This window comes from Engraulis encrasicolus, chromosome 10 (genome assembly GCF_034702125.1).
Source record: "Engraulis encrasicolus isolate BLACKSEA-1 chromosome 10, IST_EnEncr_1.0, whole genome shotgun sequence".
Classification (NCBI taxonomy): domain Eukaryota; kingdom Metazoa; phylum Chordata; class Actinopteri; order Clupeiformes; family Engraulidae; genus Engraulis; species Engraulis encrasicolus.
The window spans coordinates 44933751-44956945 of record NC_085866.1 but is presented as its reverse complement, the minus strand read 5'-3'; the positions used below and the strand labels follow the sequence as shown (position 1 = coordinate 44956945).

Here is a 23195-nt window from a genome sequence, read left to right as displayed (position 1 = left end):
CGTGCGTGCGTGCGTGCGTGCGTGCGTGCGCGTAGAATTTGGTGCTACGCCACTGCCTGAAGGGCCGACCTGTCGACTGATGCAGCCGCCTGAGAGGAGATCCCCAGATCTTAGCCCCCATTCTATAGATCCCCAGATCTTAACCCCCGGTCCACATACCCAGATCTTAACCCCTGTCCATAGATGCCCAGATCTTAACCCCCACTCCATAGACCCTGGTTCACATTGCCACTGTTCCACATGTTCAAGCAGCTCCATGGCAGGATCAAGCACAACAGTCCAGACAGGCAGACAGTCTGTCATGCCACATGCCATGTGTGTGCGGGTGTGTGTGTGTGTGTGTGTGTGTGTGTGCAGGTGTGTGTGTGTGTGTGTGTGTGTGTGTGTGTGTGTGTGTGTGTGTGTGTGTGTGTGTGTGTGTGTATGTGTGTGTGTGTGTGTGTGTGTGTGTGTGTATGTGTGTGTGTGTGTGTGTGTGTGTGTGTGTGTGCGCGCGGGTGTGCGTGTGTGTGTGTGTGTTTCGTCTACATCTTATTGGGGTATAGATGAGGGTTGCTGTGTACCTCAGCCTTGTGTTTATCGTTACAAGTTTGCTTTTGTCTGCTGAGAGATAATGCCCTCACAGCAAGGCTCCAGAGAACACCACCTGCAAAACTGCTGCGGTCGGAAAACAGCTGGAGGGAAGCGTGCATAGTACTGTGGCCAGTCAGCAGCAGTTCTGTGGCCAATGAAAAGTCTTCAGGACATAGCCATTGCTGTCACCAGGGCTGCTGACAGCTTTGACCGGTCCCCGGGTCCCCGGGTCCCCGGGTCCCCGGACAAAATCACATGCTTACAAACAATAATGAAAACCCATTCTGGGGTCCCACCGGATGCGATTCTAGGATCAGATGGGGCCCCAAGCAAAATGCAAAAGAATGAACATTTGAACCAAAATCGCCACTACTGTGGTAAAGTGTGAGCTGTTATCCACTATCTAGGGGCTTGGGGGCCCCAAGCGGCTGCCTACCTTGTCTGGTGGCAAGATGCGCCTCTGGGTCCCACTCCCTGTGACATTTAACACCCCCATCCCTGTTTTGTCTTCTTCGGCTGTCATATCCCTCATCATATTCATGTTCATCACATCATATTCATTCATATATTATTTTCATTTCACATGATCCTCGTCGCACATTCAAAGCACACAAAATATCTAGTCTGAACAATAAATAATTTTACAGGCTACATTTATTAACATTCATCATGACACATCGAAACATTTATAACCACTTTCCACTTAGGCCTATTTACGCAGGACCTGATAGATAGCACACTGACAAAGCAAATGCAGTTACATATCAGTTGTGCAGATCAGTTGAGTGGGTAATTAACAAATGAGAGCTTGATGATACAAAGACCAAGGTTCTCCGTAGACCTCACCCGTCACAGCGAGCTATTTTGGGGTAATTTGGCAGTTATTCTTCTATGTTCTTCACACATTAAAATAATTTTAAAATATCTAGTCTGAACAACAAATATTTCTTTAGGCTGCATTTATCAACATTCATATACAGTATAGCCTAACACATCAACACCTTCATGATCACTTCCCACTTAGGTCTACTTATGATCTGATTGATAAGATACTGGCAAAGCAAATGCAGACCCCAGATTACCACAAACAGACAGATTATCTGTGCAGATCAGGGTAAATTGTTGCTTGGGTAGTTAACGAATGAGCGTTTGAGACAAAGTCCAAGGTTCTCCTTGAAGCTCACCCGTCACAGAGAGCAGTTCTGTCAGACTCAAGAAGAGGAGAGAGGGAGCCACGTCTCGGAACAATGGAAATAGAAATGGAACCCGAGAGGAAAGGAGTAAGACATCAATTTACTCTATTTTTACCTATTAATGAAAGACGTGGCAAACCTTTATAAATGTTGGTGCAATTTTAACAGCATGATAATAAAAAAAAACCCAAAATAATGTGCTTTGCTGTTTCATGCCACATGCTGATTGTGATTAGTGTGTAATATTGCACCCATTCACACAGGCAAACCAAAATCAAGAGGTAAATAAAACACAAAAATCAGGACAACAAATTGAAACAGAAAGGGAAAAAAAATCTGATTTTGTTTGTTTATTTGTCGAACACAAGAGGTAGTCGGTGCCGAATGCATAGCGTGATGATGGCACATCTTATACTGTACACAGTAAATTCTACAGTGCTCAATTAACAGAGAGTTGATTTGACATAATTTGGACTTAAATGAGCTCTGTAAGTGTTGAATTAACACCGCAACATTTGCTGTGTATGCACTATTGCTTGACACCTAACCCCCATTTAATTCTACTATATGTTGTTGTTTCATGCATTCAGTATAAAAATATGGAATTAAAGTGTGGTGTGCCATTGCGTCCATTAACACAAAAAAGAGTAGCCTAAAGGTATTCTTTTCATGCCATGACCTCCATTATTCCCCCTAACCCCCATTAAATGCTATGGGTTCCTGTCTCCTAGCCAGTAATAACACCAGTCTTAATATAACTCTAAAGAGTTGAAATTGGTTATGTTTCTGATTGCATTTGGCCCCATTCAATTTTACATTTTGGTCTGTGTAACATTTTCAGAGTTAATTCTTCTCAACATTGTGTAAATGCAATGTGAACATTGACTCTATACAGTGTTGTAAATACTCTATTTGGTTAATACACGGTTGACACCCTGTTTTTATTGATACCAGAGATATTGACACCCTGTTATATTCCCTCCTGACCTCCATTAAATTGTATAAGGTGTTTGTCTCATCTCATCTCATCTCATCTCATCTCATCTCATCTCATCTCATCTCATCTCATCTCCTCTCCTCTCCTCTCCTCTCCTCTCCTCTCCTCTCCTCTCCTCTCCTCTCCTCTCCTCTCCTCTCCTCTCCTCCCCCAGAGGCTGACTCTGGTCTTGGCTGGAGCTACACTCATCTCCACCTTCGGCTCCTCCTTCCAGTACGGATACAATGTGGCAGTGGTCAACTCTCCATCCTTTGTAAATGCTATACTGTTCATCATTCTCATTTGTATTTCTTGATATGGCAGTGGTCAACTCTCTCCATCCCATGTAAAGGCTACAGTGTTCATTCATTCTCATTTACATCTGTTGTTATGTCTGGAAAATTCTCATTCGTTCGGGTCATAGTAGTCAAAGGCAAGGCGAGGCTGTTTTGTGGCTATTTTATTTCTATATAGCACATGTTTAGTGTATTGCTTATTTGGCAGGGAGCGTGTACAGAAGACAGAATCTAGTACCAGAGTTAGCCAAAAGCCAGTTTGCATCTGTGGTCCCTATCATGCCATGCAAGGTACTGTAACTCAAAGTGCTTTACAATAACACAGATAACACAACAGTTCAATGCAATTCTGTAAGACACAATGAGAGTCTTTAGATAAGATTATAAACTACCTGTAGTGATTCATGTTAACCCTGAAACATCTGCCCACCTCTATTTTTAACTATTCCATTACAGTACATGCAGAGTTTCTACAGGAGGGCCTATTTTGATCGCTATTTGGAACCCATGGACGAGAACCTCCTGACCCTCCTCTGGTCCCTCACCGTCTCAATGTTCCCTCTCGGAGGCTTCTTTGGATCGCTAATGGTTGGCCGCATGGTCAACGCATTTGGAAGGTAAAGTCATGGCTACATAGGCCAACATAAATACTGTAAAGACCTACATAACATAAATACTGCACATAAACCTTAATCCATGAAGACGCAGCGTTATGAATTTACTGTTACCAGAATGGCATGACCAAGACGTAAGGTATTTCTAAAGGCCCTGTGTTGTGTCATAGTGTTGTAGTAGGTAGTTAACTTTTCAATGACTATTACAGCGTGCCACTAAAATTACACACTAGGCCTTTAACATCATGCTGAGACAAAATGAATCTGGCCATGCACAGCGTTTGTCTACCTGCAGTTCGTCAGTTTACTAACACTATTGTGATCAGATAAGGATTGTGTACTCTGAACACACCCGTAAATCTATGCTATCAATGTGACGTAATCAACCAAGCCAAAGTTGAGAACACATACATGTAGGCCTACTGTATGCAGGCCCATTGATAGGTGTGTGTGTGTGTCTGTGTCTGTGTGCGTGAGTGCGTGCGTGCGTGCGTGCGTGCGTGTCAGTTGCCTTAAGCCCATGGAAATAGGGAGCCCAGAATTGGGAGGGGGCTCTTTCAGGGGGCCCTTTCAGATGATTTTGTCCTGGGCCTGGTCAAAGCTATGAATTATAAATACTGTATATTTATTGTGTATATATTTGTCCTCTGTGGCTGCTATGCCATGTCCCTTGTCTATTTTTTGTGCACGCCAGGAAAGGAGCCCTGCTCTACAACAACTTCTTCTCCATTGTCGCTGCCATCATGATGGGGACGAGTGAGATTGCAACATCCTTCGAGATGATTATCGTCGCACGTTTCCTAGTGGGCATTTGCGCAGGTCTGTTGACAATTGGATTTGAATAAGGCAGATTCAAGAAAAGCATATACTATGTAAGTGTATTAAGTATAAGTGTTATAATAAAATAAAATAAAATAAAATAAAATAAAATAAAATAAAATAAAATAAAACTAAAATAAAATAAAATAAAATAAAATAAAATAAAATAAAATAAAATAAAATATAATATAATATAAAATAATATAATATAATATAATATAATTTACCTTCACATCATCCTTAAATTGTGGGTATAGATGCTAATGGCTGTCTTTCCCCAGGCATCTCCTCCAATGCGGTGCCCATGTACCTGGGGGAACTGTCCCCAAAGAACCTGAGAGGTGCCATCGGCATAGTGCCCCAACTCTTCATCACTATCGGCATCCTCACCGCACAGGTCTTTGGCATACGCAACTTCTTGGGCAATGGAGCAGGTGCACTGACATAACATAAGATAAATTGTGAATATACATATAGAGCATACACATCATAATATCTGATCATCTTATTTTTTAAACTATCTCCTCTCCTCCTCTCCTCCGGTTAACCCGTCTCCCTTCTCTCCACTCCTGTCTCCTCTCTCCACTCTCTCCTGTCCCCTCTCCCCTCTCCCCTCTCTCCACTCTATCCTTTCTCTTCTCCCCTCTCCACTCTCTCCTCACTCCTCTCTCCACTCCCCGACTCCTCTCCTCCTCTTAACCCCTCTCCCCACTCCCATATGCCCACTCCCCTCTCTCCTCTCTCCTTTCCCAACTCCCCTCTCTCCTCCCCCCTCTCTCCTCTCTCCTGTCTCCTCTCTCCAATCTCCTCTCTCCACTCCCCACCTCCTCCACTCCTCTTTACCCCCTCCCCCTTCTCTTCTCTCTTCTCTCCACTCTCTCCTCTCCCAACTCCCCTCTCCTCTCTCCTGTCTCCCCTCTCTCCTCTCCCTCCTCTCTCCTCTTCCCTGTCTCCTCTCTCCTCTCCTCTCCCCTCTCTCCACTCCCCGTGTCCTCTGCTCCTCTTTTCCCTGTGTCCTCTCTCCATTCCCCTGTCTCCTCCCCCCTATTTCCTCTCTCCACTCCCCATCTCCTGCACTCCTCTTTACCCCGTCTCCCATCTCCCATTTCTCCACTCCACTCTCTCCTCTCTCCTGTCCCCTGTCTCCTCTCTCTCACCTCTCCACTTCCCATCTCCTCCACTCCTCTTTACCTTTCTCCCCATTCCCCTCTCCTCTCCTCTCCCCTCTCCTTTCCCCTCTCTCCTCTCTCCTCTCCTCTCTCCCCTCTCTCCCCTGTCTCCTCCCCCGTCTCCTCTCTCCACTCCCCGTCTCCTCTGCTCCTCTGTCCCCCAGGCTGGCCCCTCATGCTGGCCCTGACTGGAGTGCCTGCAGTGCTGGAGCTCCTGCTACTTCCCTTCTTCCCCGAGAGTCCGCGCTACCTGCTCATCCAGAAGGGCAACAAGGACACGGCAAAGCAAGGTGAAGCACTGCCCCGTCCACATGCCTCAAAGCTTCTCTTCCCCCACATGACAGGGAGACGAGCTCACACAGACACAGTATAGAGAGAGGCAACGCCATAGAAAATAGTTGAATTCATGACAGAATAAACTGTTGGACAATTGGGCCCCCTTAATAATTAAATATATTTGCAAAAGTTATCTTCTTATAGGCGCTACCTTCAGCTGGATCATTGGGGAACCTAGGCATCCTCTGAGGAACCCTAAAAGTTCTAGAGAGAACCCTTAAGTTCCCCCAAGAGAACCTTTACACTGTAAAAAATTGTTGTAATTTCACATTAGAATTCTACAACAAGAAGTTGTATATACCAATTTACTATTCACTGTTGTAATGTGCAATGCATTGTGGGATATCATATAGAGTACAATTCACAATTGTAAATGTACAGCAGCACATAGTACTTTTTACAACATACTGTTGTAAAGATCTGTTTTGTTAGGGCTGCTGTCCTAATGCAAATGTATGCAAAGCCCCATGCAGAAATTATGGAGCTCAGGTCACATTCTGATTGGATGCTTTTAAAACATGCATACAGGCCTGATAGAGGTGGAGAGGATTTAAACTGATTTGAACTCAATCGCACACACCTGGTCATGAGCAAGGAGGTAGAGATAGGAGGGTTTACAGACATCATCGGAGCGTAGTACGGAATTATAGCAAGGGGAGTTCAATTTTATTCTTCCATGGTCAAATTGGAAGCATGGTAAAGTGTGGAACAGGTCATAGGATACAATAGTGAATGTTTGTCAGCTGTCCTTATTTATCCCCCGCAATTAATGCTGACCGACAGCTGCAGTAAATTTGGCCACAAACTGAGCACTGACAACCGGATATCCTCTTTCGACCGAATTTGTGGAGTACAAATTTTGTCCATCATGGCATCGCACATATTGACCATGTGCACCATGTCATTAACCATAAATGTATTAGTTCTATGGCATTAAAGCAACACCCTCATACTACACTGTGGCCAATGCATTTTCCATTGAATGATACTGCTTATCTACCTTCTTTGGTCATGAGCCAGCTGATTGTAAATGACGTCCAGGTGCGCTAATTTTAGCTCAGTGCAATTCAAAACGGGCTTCTCTCTGCTAAAAGGGCATGGGAGAGGCCAATGATGTTTTTTTCCATTTATACAGACGATGGGCTGGTCATAGAGCATAAACGATGCTCAGGTGTGGCAGCCCCCCTGTGGTTCAAGTTGGCTTTTTGATGGCTTCGGCAACATAATATATCTCGAAATCCCATGAGAAGGAATGGAAGCAGAGGCCCAGGACCATTATTTTCAAAGGCTGTATGTTGTGAAGTTTCCAGTGTTTGCGTTGGAAGAACTCAACAATTAGCTGGCAACTTGTTCCTAGCAATTTGTTCTAATTTTACAACAATTAGCTGGCAACTTTTTATTGCCAGCAATTTGCTTTAATTTTACTTCAATTAACTGGCAACTTTTCACCAGTAATTTGTTTTAATTTCACAACAATGAGCTGGTAACTTTTCATCAGAAATTCAACTCAACTTCACCCTACTGGTGCAATGTGCAATTAATGAAGATTGGCCAACAGGCAGGCCCACTTGAGACATGAAACTTCCCACACATTAAAAGGACAGGTGTTTCAGTTATTTTGTCCAACCACTGTGTAGACAATTCCACATACCGTATATATGGAATGTTTACTTATAAACATGGATCAGAATAAAAACTTTTTGGAACTGAAGTTTTGATATGTGCATTACACAAGGGCCAAAACCAATCCATTTAAGAATATCCTGATACTTTTTTAAACACTATCTTGGAAGGATCCCAGTCTGTTTTTAAACTATAGTTCTAGAGCAGGAGCATCAATGATTGGAACATTCTAGGAACTTGTTATCTTTTTGATACAGATCTCTCTTGTTACTCTGTTGTCACACTCTATACCTAACCAATCTGTCAATTAGTGCCTTGCCTCACTGCATTACTAATCACTTTCATGCCGTGATTCAATGATTGCCAGCACCTGCCCAATGCCTGATTACTCTGGTCACATGGTTCACTTGCCCCACTATATAAACCTGGACTGTCACACTGCTTTGGTTGCTTGTCTGAATGGCACAGCATAGCGCCTGACTCACTGGCGCTCACTGGTACTGGCAGTTAATTGATTAGCTGACTAGCTGAGTGGTTGGTTTGTTGACAAGGTGGCTGACAGCATAGTGCCGGTTGACCAGCTAGCTGCCTGGCAGGTTGACTGACAGCCTGTCCGCCTGGTCAGTTGACTGGCTTGCTGCCTTGCTTGTTGACTGGCTGGTTGACTGGCCAGCTGCCTGTCCGGTTGACTGGCTGCCTGGCTGGTTTGGCCAGGCAGCCAGTCAACCATCCAGTGAATCGGACAGACAGCTGGCCAGTCAACCAGCCAGGCTGTCAAGGCCAGTTGGCTACCTGGCCGGTTAACTGGTTGGCTGCCTGAAAGGTTAACTGGTTGGGTTGTTTCATCTTTTGAGAGCCATCTTGTAGCATAGCATGTTTTATGGTGTGTATTTTTTGCATAATATTAAATTTAGACCACTTGATTGGTTTGACAAATGCATTTCCATACAGTCCTTATTGTGACTGTTTTTGAATTCCCCTTTCAGATGACTTGATAAATGACAGTCCTCTTGAGGGAACTGTCACTGTCACTGTGACAACACTATGCTGAATGATTTTTTATTTGTGCCACACTCATGCAAGGCTGAACCTGTAGACGTTTTTGCTTAGAGCAGAGTGGCATTATGGTACCATGCTATCTCAGTCATGGCGGAGGATGGGGAGGTGGGACGATACCATGTTGAAGGCATCTCAGACATGGAGGCGGGCAGTGGGGGTGGAGGCGGGAGGAGGTGGGCGGATGAGGGGGCAGGACATGTACCATGGTCAGAGTAGTTTTGAAAACGGAACAGTGTTGGACTTCCGGCAATGGCGGCCACGAGTATGGCTGTGTAGTTGGTGAGCTCCGCAAGCTAACAGTTTAAAATCCGCTTAAACTCGATGGAAATGGTGTAAAAATCAAAGTTTTTATGGTGTGTAGAGGCGGACAATGAGTGGAACACACAAACCCAAAAAGAATCTGAGTAGAATTAAAGTAAACCCAGGACAAGCTAAGTCGAATTCCAGTATGCTAGATGACGACGCGGACTCCATCACCACACTTCGGACTACCATGGAAGGAATCGGCAAACAGATCCAGGCTCTCCAAACTGACCTGAAAGCCGACCTACGAGCGTTTAAGGACGAGATTACAACGCAGATGAAACGTGAGGTATCTGAGCTGAGAGCCGACATTGACCAGAAATTTGCGACCGTCTCCACTGAAATACAAGAGCAAGGCGAGAGGATCAACGCCAATCATGCTAGAACAGAAGAGGTGGAAGCATGGTCTGAAGAGGCTAACGCGGTATTCTTAGAATTACTGCGAGAACAACGGCGAATGGCTGAGAAATTGGATGACTTGGAGTCAAGGTCGAGACGAAACAATCTAAGAATATACGGCATTCCAGAGGATACAGAGAAAGCAGGACAAATGATTGAATTTCTGAACGAGTGGCTAAGTTCTGAACTTTCACTTTCTGAGCTCCAAATTCAAAGAGCGCACAGAGCACTGACAGCAAAACCGAAACCAGATAAAGCTCCGCGCTCAGTGATCGTCAATTTTCTACAGTTCAGCACAAAGGAGCTTGTTTTGTCCAAAGCATGGGGAAAGAAAGACATTAACATAGGAGAGAGTCGAGTGTACTTCGATCATGATTACAGTGCCGGTGTACTACAACAGCGCAAGGACTACGGGCACGTGAAAGCAGCTCTCAAAGCCCAGGGCATTCGTTTCCAGACACCGTACACGAAGATGCACATACACTGGGCCAGCGGAAAGAAAACCTACAACAGCGCGCACGAGGCGGCGGATGAGCTACGTCGGAGAGGAATAGAGATCGACTACACACCGAAGGAACCAACAGGCAACTCCCTACTAGAGCGTCTCAGATCTACAGCCCTCTCCTCCTGGCGTCGCGTAGAAGGCAGAAGTGCAGCGGACGCAAGCAAGCGTGCAAGAAAAAAACTTCAAGAGTTTCAGCACAACACCAGTGAGGGAGAAGATGCACGCAGAGGGACTGAATAACGGTGATTGGAAATAAGACTCAAAAGGGTATGATTCATAGTTTATTATTGGGTTTAACTAAAGGGTAAAATAAATATAATGGGTTGAGGTTTTTATTTCTCTATCTTTGGACTGTTTGCCTGGGGAAGATAATTAATATTTTCACTAGTATGAGTAAGTCGCTCCCTAGTGGATGGACTCTCAATGCTGGACGGGGGCCCTTTCCCTGTGACAGGTTTTTTCCCCCAACTCAAAAGAGGTGTCGGCTTATAAGAGATGTCGACATCTTTTCTTGGAAGTCACCATTAGCATTTAATAAGCAATATTTTCTTTATTTGTTTTGTAAATGTTCATGTCTGTTCAACTGTTGGCCTAAGGGGATGTATAAGAAAGAATAGTGTGATTTTCTATGATGAACACAACACCTAAAGAATTGAGGTTCATATCCTTGAATGTAAATGGTCTAGGTAACCCAGTCAAACGAGCTAAGGTAATGAGAAAACTGAAAAAAGAAGCGCTTCAAATATGTTTTCTACAGGAAACCCACTTGTCAAAAATTTAACATGAGAAACTGAAAAGGTTTGGATTTAGAAAAACATATTATAATTCTTATTCTAATACACGCCAGAGGGGTGTAGCAATCTTGATATCAAACTCACTCACATTTGAATGCATTAAGGAAATAAAGGATAAGGAGGGGCGGTATATTATAGTTAAGGGGAGAATTGAACAGACCACAGTAACACTGGTAAATGTATATGCACCACCAGAAGCAGATAGGGAATGCTTTAAATCTTTGTTTGATACTATAGCATTAGAAACTGAAGGAATATGCATCGCTGGAGGGGACTACAATACAATTCTTAACTATGGTCTTGACACAACAAGTAAGAAAAGAAGCAAAACACACATATCAAAGCTGATCAATAATACAATAGAGGAAATGGGTTTCTTTGATGTCTGGAGGGATCTACACCCCCTAGAAAAGGATTATAGTCACTACTCAGCAACACATTCTGTTTACTCCAGAATAGACTACTTTTTCATGCAAAAAGAAGACAGAGATAGAGTAAAAAAAATGTGAAATAGGTGTGACTGATGTATCTGACCACAGTGCATTATACTTAACCATTTGCTTACAAGTTAGAAGAAGAGACACTTTGTGGCGACTTAATATAGGAATATTAAATAATGAGGCCATAATCAATCAAATCCAAACAGAAATAGAAAATTACCTTCAAGATAATGACAATGGGGAAACAGATCCAATAATGCTTTGGGATGCCCTTAAGGCAGTGCTACGAGGAAAGCTGATTGCAATCACTAGTAGCCTTAAGAAAGCAAGAATGGCATATTACCAGTACCTTCTTACAGAACTGAAGACGACAGAAATAAGCCACAAATTACAACCAAACGATGAAAATCAACAAAAGCTGAAAGAAACCAGAAATAAAATAGGTGAACTCTTACAGCAAGAAGTAGAGGCAAAAGCACGATATTTGAAACAGTCATACTACGAAGTAGGCCCAAAAGCAGCTAAATTATTGGCAAGAAAGCTGCGCAAGCAGCAAGCAGAAAGAGTGATTCACAAGATAAAAGACCCCATTTCAAATCAGCTTAAATATGAATCAAAAGAGATTGAAAAAGTATTCAGGAATTATTATGTGGATCTCTATTCACAGAAAAGAGCTATTAATGAAAAAGAAATAAAAGCCTTTTTGGACAAACTGGATCTACCATGTATAGGTGAGAGTCAAAATAGAACGCTAGTCTCAGAGATAACTACTGATGAAATTACAAATGCAATAGGACACTTAAAGACATCAAAGTCACCAGGTAGTGATGGTTTTCCCGCCGAGTGGTATAAGAAATTTTAAAAAGTCTTGTCCCCTGTTCTTCTCACTACATTCAATTGGATTTTACAAGAAAATTGTATACCCTCATCATGGAAGGAAGCAATTATTACAGTACTCCCTAAAGCTCAAAAGAATACAGAATTATGTGAGAATTATAGGCCAATATCAATTCTTAATATTGACTATAAATTATATACCTCCATATTAGCACAAAGGTTACAAACCTTTGTACCAGACATAATAGATGAAGACCAAACAGGCTTTGTTAGGGGGCGCCAAACTCAAGACAATATTAGAAGAACACTGCTTATAATAAATAGAATTAACAAATACAAATCGCCATTAGCATTGATTAGCTTGGATGCTATGAAAGCCTTTGACTTAGTAATCTGGGACTTCCTGTATATGACCTTGGAGAAATTTGGATTTAAAAAGAAAAGCATACAATGTATCAAAGCTATTTACAATGAACCCTCAGCTAGAATAAAAATGAATGGCTCCCTGTCAAGTAAATTTACACTGGAGAGAGGGACTAGACAGGGCTGCTGTTTAAGCCCCACCCTATTCGCCATTTACATAGAACGCTTAGCCCAAATGATTAGGGAAGACTTACTATTGAGTGGAGTGGAAATTAATCATAAAAAGCATGTGATTAGTCTCTTTGCTGATGATGTTTTGATATATTTGAAAGACCCTGTCAGTCACTTTGGTAGGCTGTTACAGATCCTGGAAAGATTTGGTGACTGCTCTGGGTACAGACTTAATATGTCAAAGACACAGACCCTTCTGTTTCACACCATTCCCTCACCAGAACTCAAAGAACATAAACTAAATTGGGAAGCCAACTCGATCAAGTATCTTGGAGTAAATATTACTAAAAATCCCTCTGAATTATATAAAAATAACTATGATGAGGTCAATAATATGATAAGGTCAGATATGGAACGTTGGTCCACTTACCCTATGGACCTAACCGACAGGATCAATGTAGTTAAGATGAATATCCAACCCAGGCTATTATACCTATATCAATCACTTCCAATACAAATTCCACAAACACAGTTTACTAAGTGGGACAAATTAATATCTAGATTTATTTGGGAGGGCAAAAGACCTAGAGTGCGCTTTACCACTCTTCAATTACCCAAGTTCAGGGGGGGACTGGCACTTCCAAACTTAAGAGAGTATTTTACTGCAGCTCAAATCCGTCCACTATTGAATTGGTGCTGTACTAACTTTGTTGCTCATTGGAAAGATATAGAAACAAATAGTTACACTTGCCCTATTCAAACATTTATTGGTGAGAGGACGCTCCCCCTCCAAGTTAGGCAAGAGATGGATCCAATAACATCATTTACTTTAGATACATGGCACTCTGTCGTAAAACGCTTAAAATTTGATGATGGGCTAGGCCTTTTAAAATGGATTGCACATGACAAGAAATTTACTCCAGGATCCATTGACACAACGTACAAATACTGGGTAGACAAAGGTATAACTGCAATGTGTACCATTACAAAGGAGGGGAATATGATTAGCTTTCAAGAAATGAAAGACGTATTTGGTCTAGCAAATGCAGACCTATTTAGGTATCTGCAAGTGAGGGACTACTACCTTAAAGAGATGAAAAAAGATGAGGTGCATCCCCTCATTAACATATTTGTAACATCCTACCAGAGATTTACCCCCAAAGCAATCTCAAAACTATATCTATGTATATTGGGAAGTGGGAAGCACTCCACAACATACGTCAAATCTAAATGGGAGAAAGAAATTGAGGAAGAAATTCTAGATGAGACCTGGTTTGATATGTGGAGAAATCATCAAACTACAACACAATCACATAAATGGAGGGAATTTGCTTGGAAAAATCAGATCCGTTTTTTTATCACTCCCCAAATAACAAGCAAGCAGACCTCTCAGCAACTACAATGCTGGAGAAAATGCGGGGAAATGGCACCACATCACACACACATTTTTTAGAGTTGCAAGACACTAGAACCATTTTGGCGTCAGGTACATGAGGTCTTGTGTGGGGTTTTGGGTTACAATGTCCCTCTTACTTGCAAGATTCTTTATCTTGGGCACTTGGAAGAATCTGTATCTTTTGAAGACCAATATTTGGTAAAAATACTTCTCATTGCAAGCAAAAAGTCCATTACAAAAAACTGGTTGAAACCGGACACACCAAGTAAAGGGCAATGGGTTTCTATAATTAAGGAAATTCAAGGGATGGAAAAGATGACATATAAATTGAAACTGAAAGAAGAGTTGTATGAAAGAAACTGGGTGAAATGGATACATTATACAGAAATGTGAACGCAATGTAATTTTTATACTTCATACCATAGTTAGTAAACACCCCATTGTTAAATAGGCCCATCCTTAATGTTCTTGTATTTTTTTTGTTAACTTATTTTTGTTAAAAAATCACCTGTTTTATTTTACTTTACTATTATATATTTGAATATATACATGTACGTAGATTAAGTATATTAAGCTACCCATTGTATGAAGAATAAACATGTATGTAAATGTTATTTTTTATTTGAAGTGGAACGTCAATAAAAATAAAGTTTTAAAAAAAAGAAAACGGAACAGTGTTGTAATTTTAAACGACTAGCTGGCAACTGTTTTTGTCTGCAATTTGTTGTAAATTTACAACAATTTGCTGGCAATTATTCCCCATTAATTAGCTGTAAATTTCAGTCTGAAATCTTTTACAGTGTAGGTGTTCCTCCACAGTGGCAATTGAAGGTTTCCTCAAAGAACCTTGGGCTTCTGTCATCGCCCTCACAATCCCTAACATAATATAGACATCTGGAAAACTGTGAGCTCATTAGTGTGTGTATATACCTACCGTACGTACATAATCCGACGATGGTGATCCTCAACAGCTCTGCAGAGGGTGCGTGGCTGGGAGGATGTGGAGGATGAGCTGGATGAGATGCGCATGGAGGACCAGTCGGAGAAGGCTGAGGGCCGTCTGTCTGTCCGCAACCTCTTCTCCTTCCGCTCGCTACGCTGGCAACTCATCTCCATCGTCATCATGAACATGGGGCAGCAGCTCTCGGGGGTTAACGCGGTGAGACGTCTTGGTTTTGATACCATGGATTTGATGATAAACTGTAGAAAAAAGTGTAATTTGTTGAGTTGTTGCAGTAGAACTACCGTTGTCTTTTCACTGAGAAACCCTAAAAGTTCTTTGAAGATCTCTGAAGGAAAGAACCCCAAGATCCCTAAAGCCTTGCTCAGACTCCTCCTGCAGCTGCAGGAAACGTACTTTCAGTGGGGGATGGCGGCCGATCACGTACCCAAACAGCCACCACGCCCCTCTCCAGAGCTGAAATGACCCCTTGCAGAACTGAACATATACAGTACTTCTCCCAGGCTGAATTGTCAGTAATCTGCCTGTAATATTAATATTAGGAGCTGTGGAGTTGAAATTCCACTGACCATCTACAGAATATTACTTCTGAATCCACGGTTAGAGTAATTGTAGAGCAGTGTTCTGGATCTAGATTTACATATGTTTATTCTGGGTTTTTTCGTTTGTTTGGTTTTTTTTAACTGATTTTCATACTTTTTACTGTGTAGATCTATTATTATGCAGACAATATCTTCCAATCTGCTGGTGTGAATCCCAATGACATTCAGTATGTGACAATTGGCACAGGAAGCGTGAACGTCTTCATGACTATTGCTGCGGTAAGCTTCACTTCATTGTCAGCCTCTTCTGTGTTTTGTTGATAAATGTATGTAGGCATATTTGTTTTGGTAATATTAATTTATACTTGAAAAACACAGGAAAATCACATGAAATCTTTTTAAATGTCTTTATATTTATTTAGTTTATTATTTTGCCTTTTCATTGTACGTATGCACAGTACATACGTACAGTATATCAACATGTAATATAATATGTTTCTCTTACACTGTACATGCCTAACCCTAACCCTCACCCTAGTTCTCATCACACAGTTCCAAAAAAGTGTGGCACACTATTCTGCTAATGCTTGATTCTATTGAAAATTTCAATACAACCACATACTTTCTATCTTTTGCTACAGCTCGTCCTATTTGTAGGACACTGTGGTGCGCTTAGGATGGTGGCCAGAGTAGATATTGCATGGTCATATGCTGGTCATTGAAACTGTGCTACCTATATTGCCAAATTTTCATGAATATTTACCAAATTATAACCTAATATTTACTAGCATGACCAAAGAGGAGTTTTTAAGCCAAAACTATTTATTTCTGAAAATTCGAAATGGAAGACACATGTAGAAGATCCACTTTTTCCTATATGAAAAGTGTAATTTCCCCAGTCATTATGAATACTTAGAATGTGATGGTGGTGGCAAGTATTTGTGAAAAAAATGTAACATTTGTGAATGGGCAGCATGTATTTTGGAAATGAGCTACTAAAAATAGTATACAGTGCACCTCTACACAGTCACTAGTGAATTGTGTTTGCCACAAAAGTATGTGTTTGTCTCAAAGTCCCTGCTCCTTCCACGTCTCTCTCGCCCATTACTTTCCTGTCTCTTCTCCAACTTTCCTATCCAATTGGAACATGCTGAGTCATGTGAGAGGTGAGTGGTTGTGATGAATGCTTCCTGTTTAACAGGTCTTCATCGTGGAGGCCTCGGGCAGGAAGCTGTTGCTTCTCCTGGGCTTTGGGATCTGCTGTGGTGCCTGCTTCGTCCTGACCGCTGCCCTTAAGTTGCAGGTACGCCACTGTCACTCATGTACCGTACACTGATAGTGACCGGCTGTTCAGATAAGCCACATGTCATGCATACATACTGTATAATCTATTCTGGGTAAACGTACAGTTTACACCCTATATACACTCCAACAACACCCACCCATACAGACACACACACGTGCACCCACGCAAGCATGCGCGCATGCACATCTACATCCACACACGCACGCACGCACGCACGCACACACGCAGGCACACACACACACACACACACAAACACACACACACACTATATCTATATCATTCTATCGATCTATCTATCTATCGATCTATCGATCTATCTATCTATCTATCTATCTATCTATCTATCTATCTATCTATCTATCTATCTATCTATCTATCTATCTATCTATCTATCTATCTATCTATCTATCTATCTATCTATCTATCTATCTTGTAATTATCTAAATACTTATAATTGTCTTCTGTAAAGAAATTCAATAAAAATGTATCGTATCGTATCTATCTATTCCACATAGGAGAGTGTGAGCTGGATGCCGTACCTTAGCATCACCTGTGTGATCATCTATGTCATTGGGCACGCCATCGGACCAAGTAAGATCTCCTCTGCCCTGTCTCCATGTGCCGTAATCGATATTATGCTTAGTGCTAGTGCTAGTATAACATGCTAATTGGAACAGTGTCATTGGTCATAGACATGCCGTATACATGTACTATATGGCTATGGCCAAAGGGCCGCCGCTAGACTTACGTAAGCAGAGTACGCAGAGTGCCTTGGGCACCAACCAGTGCTTCGGGCACCAACTATTTTGCCCCCAAAATTGGGGCCTCTGAAATTGAGATTGACTAAAAAAACGTCATAAAAAATATATTAAATCACATTACAAAACACATATTTATTAGTTGTAGATTATTATTATCATTATTATTGTTGTTATTATTGTTGTTATTATTATTATTATTATTATTATTATTATTATTATTATTATTATTATTATTATTAAATTATGAGGGGGGCCTCCTGACCAGTTCTGCTTAGGGCCTCCAAAGCCTTAGCAGCGGCCCTGTATGGTCAGGTACGAGGGAAGGCACTGGAGTCCAGGGCCACAACCGCTGCAATCACACCACTCTGCCTGGAGTAGTTTCTAAATGTGCTGTGGAGTGCGCTTTGTGGACTTCTGCATCATGTTGAGTTTGCTATACTTACCACCATACTGCCATACTGCTACTGCTGGTGCTGAAATCATTCAACATGATCTCCAAAAATTCTGTGCTCCTGGACACTGATGTTAAGGACACAAAATCTGTGTCTTGGAGCACGGATTTTGCCAAAATTCCGTGCTCCTGGACACGGAATTATTTTCCGTGATGGACACACAGAAGTGCTCTCTATGCTCCCACAGCTCTATGTTTCCACAGTCTTGTGTTTTCTCAGGTTTTTTCTCATTTCAAAACATTTCTTACTGACAGATTAGGGTTAGGGATTGTTTTGGTCTGGGCACAGCTAGTTTTCTTTCATTCATTATATGAGTTTGATAGCCTATCAACCAACTGGAAAAGGTATTTCTCAAAAATATGTCTTTAATGACAGGTTAAGGTTAGGGAATGTTTTGGTCAGGGCACAACTTAAATTGCTGTAGCATTATTTTGTTTAGGATTAGCATTTGGTATGTATTTTCTAATGATAGAGTTAACACAGTGCTGTGGTAATAGCCTATAGAAAGCACTTCCGTGTGCCCATCACAGAAAACAATTCCGTGTCCAGGAGCACGGAAAACAATTCCGTGTCCAGGAGCACGGAATTTTGGCAAAATCCGTGCTCCTAGACACGGATTTCGTGTCCTTGACATCCGTGTCCAGGAGCACGGAATTTTTGGAGATCAGGCTGAATCATTATAACTTGCAATGTAAACGTAAAAAATAGTAACATTGATGTACAATATTACAATCATACAATATTATAGCATTTTATTACTGCTTGTGATCATCAACAACCACATTGCAGCTCTTATTTAATCTTTTTTTTTTTTTTTACTATGATCAAACAATGTTGTGATGTTCACGTATGTCACATCATTGGGGTCTGAAGATATGTCATTCAAAACCTTACTTGGTGGAACTGACTCTTGGGTCTGAATCCTAAGTTGGCCACTGATACACATTGAAACACTGCCAGTTCATTCGCTGCACCATGATGCATGTTCAAAGAAATGAAGAAGGGAAGGCAGTCCTTTTGGGTCCCATAACAATTAGTAGGTGATTGATGGCTACAAATGGCAAGGAGGGCACATAAAGCATATTGATGATGATAATAATATGCAGGCCTACATTTCATGCCATACATCAGAGTTTACAAGGACGATGTGAAAGATTGCATTGCAGTCAATAGCCACTGTCCACAAGCATCAGGTCTCAGAGACGGTGATGAATTTGCCCTGCGTGCTAATATTAAACCGGCAGATCAATGGTAGCATAGCAGAAGGGTATCAGGTCTGTCTGGGTAACAGAATAGCATGATGCTACAGTGCCTATGTAAAAGGATATACTGTATATACACTCTACTCTGTATATACCAGTGATTCTCAAACTGTGGCCCAGGGACCACTGGTGGGCCTTGAAAGTATCACAAGTGGGCCTTAAAATATTTAAAAAAAATCAAAATAGTATTTGTGTGTGTGTGTGTGTGTGTGTGTGTGTGTGTGTGTGTGTGTGTGTGTGTGTGTGTGTGTGTGTGTGTGTGTGTGTGTGTGTGTGTGTGTGTGTGTGTGTGTGTGTGTGTGTGTCACTCTTGACTATTTATTTGAGCAGTATTATTTATTGGGTCAGAGGTGGGCCCCGAACAATTGTGAAAATTGCACGTGGGCCCCAAGTTGCAATAGCTTGGGAACCCCTGCTATATACACTGTAAATGAAAGTCAGTAGTTCAGATGTCAGTTTTGTCCCAGTTGTCACCGTTTCTTGTACTATATATATCAGAAACGCAAAAGCTTTTATGGTGTAATGCCTGTCAGGTTCCAAATTATGAAACAGTGCAAAGTATTTCCTTCTCCCCACACTCCCACCTCCTCCTTCTCTGTTGCCTCCTCCCAGGTCCTATTCCATATGTCATCACTGCGGAGGTGTTTCGTCAGTCCTCCAGACCGGCTGCTTTCATGGTTGCTGGCTCTGTGCACTGGCTTTCGAACTTCACCGTGGGATTGGTCTTTCCCTTCCTAGAGGTTGGTGTGTGTGTGTGTGTGTGTGTGTGTGTGTGTGTGTGTGTGTGTGTGCGTGCGTGCGTGCGTGCGTGCGTGCGTGCGTGTGTCTGTGTGTGCATGGTCACGTGCACGCATGCATGTGTGTGTGAGTGTAACTAGCATAGTTCGCCTATAGAACACTAGTGAATTAAGCCTCATACAGTATCAGTAGCACTTAGCTATCTGGACCTTTAGCTCAGCAGTGTTGTGCTGTGCCTCCCAAGCAAAACTGGAGCATTGACTGGTGAGTTGCCGGTTCTATCTCTGAGTGGTGAATTGCACTGGTTGTGTGTGTGCGTGTGTGTGTGTGTGTGTGTGTGTGTGTGTGTGTGTGTGTGTGTGTGTGTGTGTGTGTGTGTGTGTGTGTGTGTGTGTGTGTGTGTGTGTGTGTGTGTGTGTGTCTGTGTGTAAGAACACATTTGTCTGAGTGCATGTGCTCGTTTTAGTACGGAAAAGGTCACGTTTCACTTAAATCTGTCAAGTAGCTATTTTCTTCTTGACATTGGAATAGCTGGGATCATGATCTGGAACTGCTTTCTACTTGCTGAATATGATTGTGCATTTAGCAGTCTCAGCTGCCTGGTATTGTTTGAGACCAGGGGAGAGGAAATGGAATTAGGTAGATCAGTGCTTCCTCATGGGCCTGAGACAAATTAGACAGCTAGAGGTGAGACTGTGCTACAGCCAGTCTGATGAAGCTGATGTGGAGACAAAGGGGTAAGTTGTCCCGGGCCCAGGGACAGACAGGGTCCTACAATTGGGTCCCCATTAACATTGTATGGACTATTGAGCGGGCGGGCTTTTCAGATTCAGTCCCGGCCTTGGCCGAAGCTTTTTGGTACAGCCTCTCATTTCTTGACGCCGCCATAGCCAAATGATGAAGGAGTTGGACTTTGGGTCAGAGGGCTGTTGCTTGTTGAGGTGGGAATCCCATCCTCACCAGTGCCCTGAGAGTCCCTACTCCCTCTAGACATGGGTAGGGAACCTTTTTCATTCGAGGGTCCACTTTAAACTCCTCCAAGGGCCGTAAAAGTCCCCCAAGGGCCAAAATAGGCTGCACTTTGGGCCTTTATTGAAGGCAGCCACCTTTAAAACAGACCCCACCTTCTCTAGACCCTCTGAATGTAACTTAAGTGCCCTCAAAACTAGTATCCAAGCTGAAAAACATTGGACTTTGTCATTCTCTATGTGCATGGATACTCAACTTCTTCAAACAGACCTCAGGTAGTGAAGATTGGCAACTGCTCCTCTAGCATAATCTCCCTCAACATCGGCGCGCCGCAAGGTTGCATTCTCAGCCCTCTGTTGTACTTCCTCTATACCCATGACTGCTCAGCTATCCACAGCTCCAATTCCATTGTGAAATTTGCAGATGACACAGTGGTGGTAGGACTCATCTCCAACAACGATGAGACAGCCTACCTAAATGAGGTTGAGATGTTGTCATCCTGGTGTGCAGAGAACAGTTTAGAGCTCAACGTCACCAAAACCAAAGAACTTGTGATGGACTACAGAAGAGGGAAAGATCAGAACTATGCTCAACTGGAAATCTTTGGTACCCCTGTGGAAAGAGTGAGCAGTTTCAAGTATCTTTGCGTCAACATTTCTGAAGATCTGTCTTGGTCACCTCACATCACCACCGTAGTGAAAAAGGCCAGGCAGCGTCTGTACCACCTCAGGAGGGTAAGGATGTTCAGAATTCCATCAGACATGCATAAGTCCTTCTATTCTGCCACAATTGAGTCAGTAATCACAGGAAGCATAACAACGTGGTATGGCAACTGCACAGCTCAGGATAAGATAGCCCTGCACAGAGTAGTGCATGCTGCAGAAAAAATCACTGGAGCCATCCTTCCAGGGCCTTCCAAGATATATAAGCAAGAAGGGCAAAGACACGAGCACAAAGGATTATGAAAGACACATTCCATCCTAGTTACTCCATGTTCGAGAGGCTGCCCTCAGGGAATCGACTACGTTCCATAAGATGTAGAACAGAGAGACTGCGTAAGAGTTTTTTTCCTCAAGCCATCCGCTTCTTAAATTATTAAGACAATAACTATTTTTAATTTTTATTTTATTTTACTATTATTAGTTTTTTTTTTACCATCCAACACAGCACAGAGCACAGCACAGCACAGAGAATGCACCACGAAAATTAATCTATTTTTTTTCGTGAATACTTCAGGAAATGAGTGAGATACGGTTGCCTCAAGACGCCTCGCTCATTGGAATGAATGGCAAAGTTTGCTTCGCTTGGCCAAATTTGCGTCTATGTGTCCCTAGCGTGAAGGCATAGGTGCCGCCCTTGGCTGAAGGGTCCATGATCAAGGCACCTAACCCTGCATTGTTCCAGGGACTGTAACCAATCACCTGCAACTACTTCTTTTTTCTGGATAAAAAGCTACAGCTAAGTGTAATGTAATGAATTGCTAAAAGAACAGCTTGTAACAATAGCCTGTAACAACTACCCTCCCGCACCCTCTTCCATATGGAGGAGTGTAAAAGTAGGAGGGAAAGAAAAGTAAAAACATGTTGTATTTACGGCGCATTCCCCAAGGGTGGGAGATGGGATGTTTCGGACGAGCTGGGGTCACATCGAAGTACCCCGACTTCATGACGTCAACACAGCAATGGCAGTGCACAGTGTTAGGAATAGTTTATGTTTGACTTGCTGGTTGGAACGCTTTCAAGTGTTAGGTAGCTGCCTCCTGGTTGCATATTGGGAAGCTCCTACCACACTCTGGAATAAAGGGTTACAGTACATCATGAATTAACACCTACTTCTCCTTACACATCAACTTATACATTTGTGCTTCCATGTGCATCTGCAGGAAGGACTGGGCCCATTCAGCTTCGTCATCTTCGGTGTGATCTGCCTGCTCACCCTCATATACATCCAGATCTTCGTCCCCGAGACCAAGAATAAAACCTTCCAGGAGATCAGCCACCTGTTTGCCAAGAGGAATGGGGTGGAGATCACGGAGGAAAAGGCCGAGGACGGAGGGGATAGCAGCAGCAGTAACAGTAGCAGCCGAGGCGAGGAGGTGGAGGTTGGGAAAGAGACACGATTTTGAGAAGCGATGAAAGGACTTTAGTTCCAAGTTCCAAGGACTTTACTTCCATGTGTGTCCACAAAATGCAGCCATTCTATATGTATTTATTGGTATGATCCTTTGTGTTTTCAGTTTTTGTTTATGTCTGGCACCTTTTAGTCATGAGTGCAGTGCACTGTATATAATCAGTCTCAATGTTCCTCTGTGTAAAAGAACACATTGTGCACTGTAGGT

The 23195-nt window shown here is 42.5% G+C and overlaps 1 protein-coding gene across 1 annotated transcript; it reads left to right on the top strand.

The window, feature by feature from the left end:
- The first annotated feature begins 1820 nt into the window (after positions 1-1820).
- On the top strand, positions 1821-23028 carry LOC134457156 (solute carrier family 2, facilitated glucose transporter member 5-like). Its single transcript, XM_063208993.1, has 12 exons — positions 1821-1853; positions 2918-3016; positions 3495-3655; positions 4347-4471; positions 4753-4905; positions 5805-5930; positions 14838-15025; positions 15538-15648; positions 16571-16672; positions 17191-17266; positions 19763-19890; positions 22740-23028. The coding sequence occupies exons 1-12, from the start codon at positions 1821-1823 to the stop codon at positions 22980-22982; spliced, it is 1545 nt and encodes a 514-aa protein (XP_063065063.1). The 3' UTR covers positions 22983-23028.
- The last annotated feature ends 167 nt before the right edge of the window (positions 23029-23195 follow it).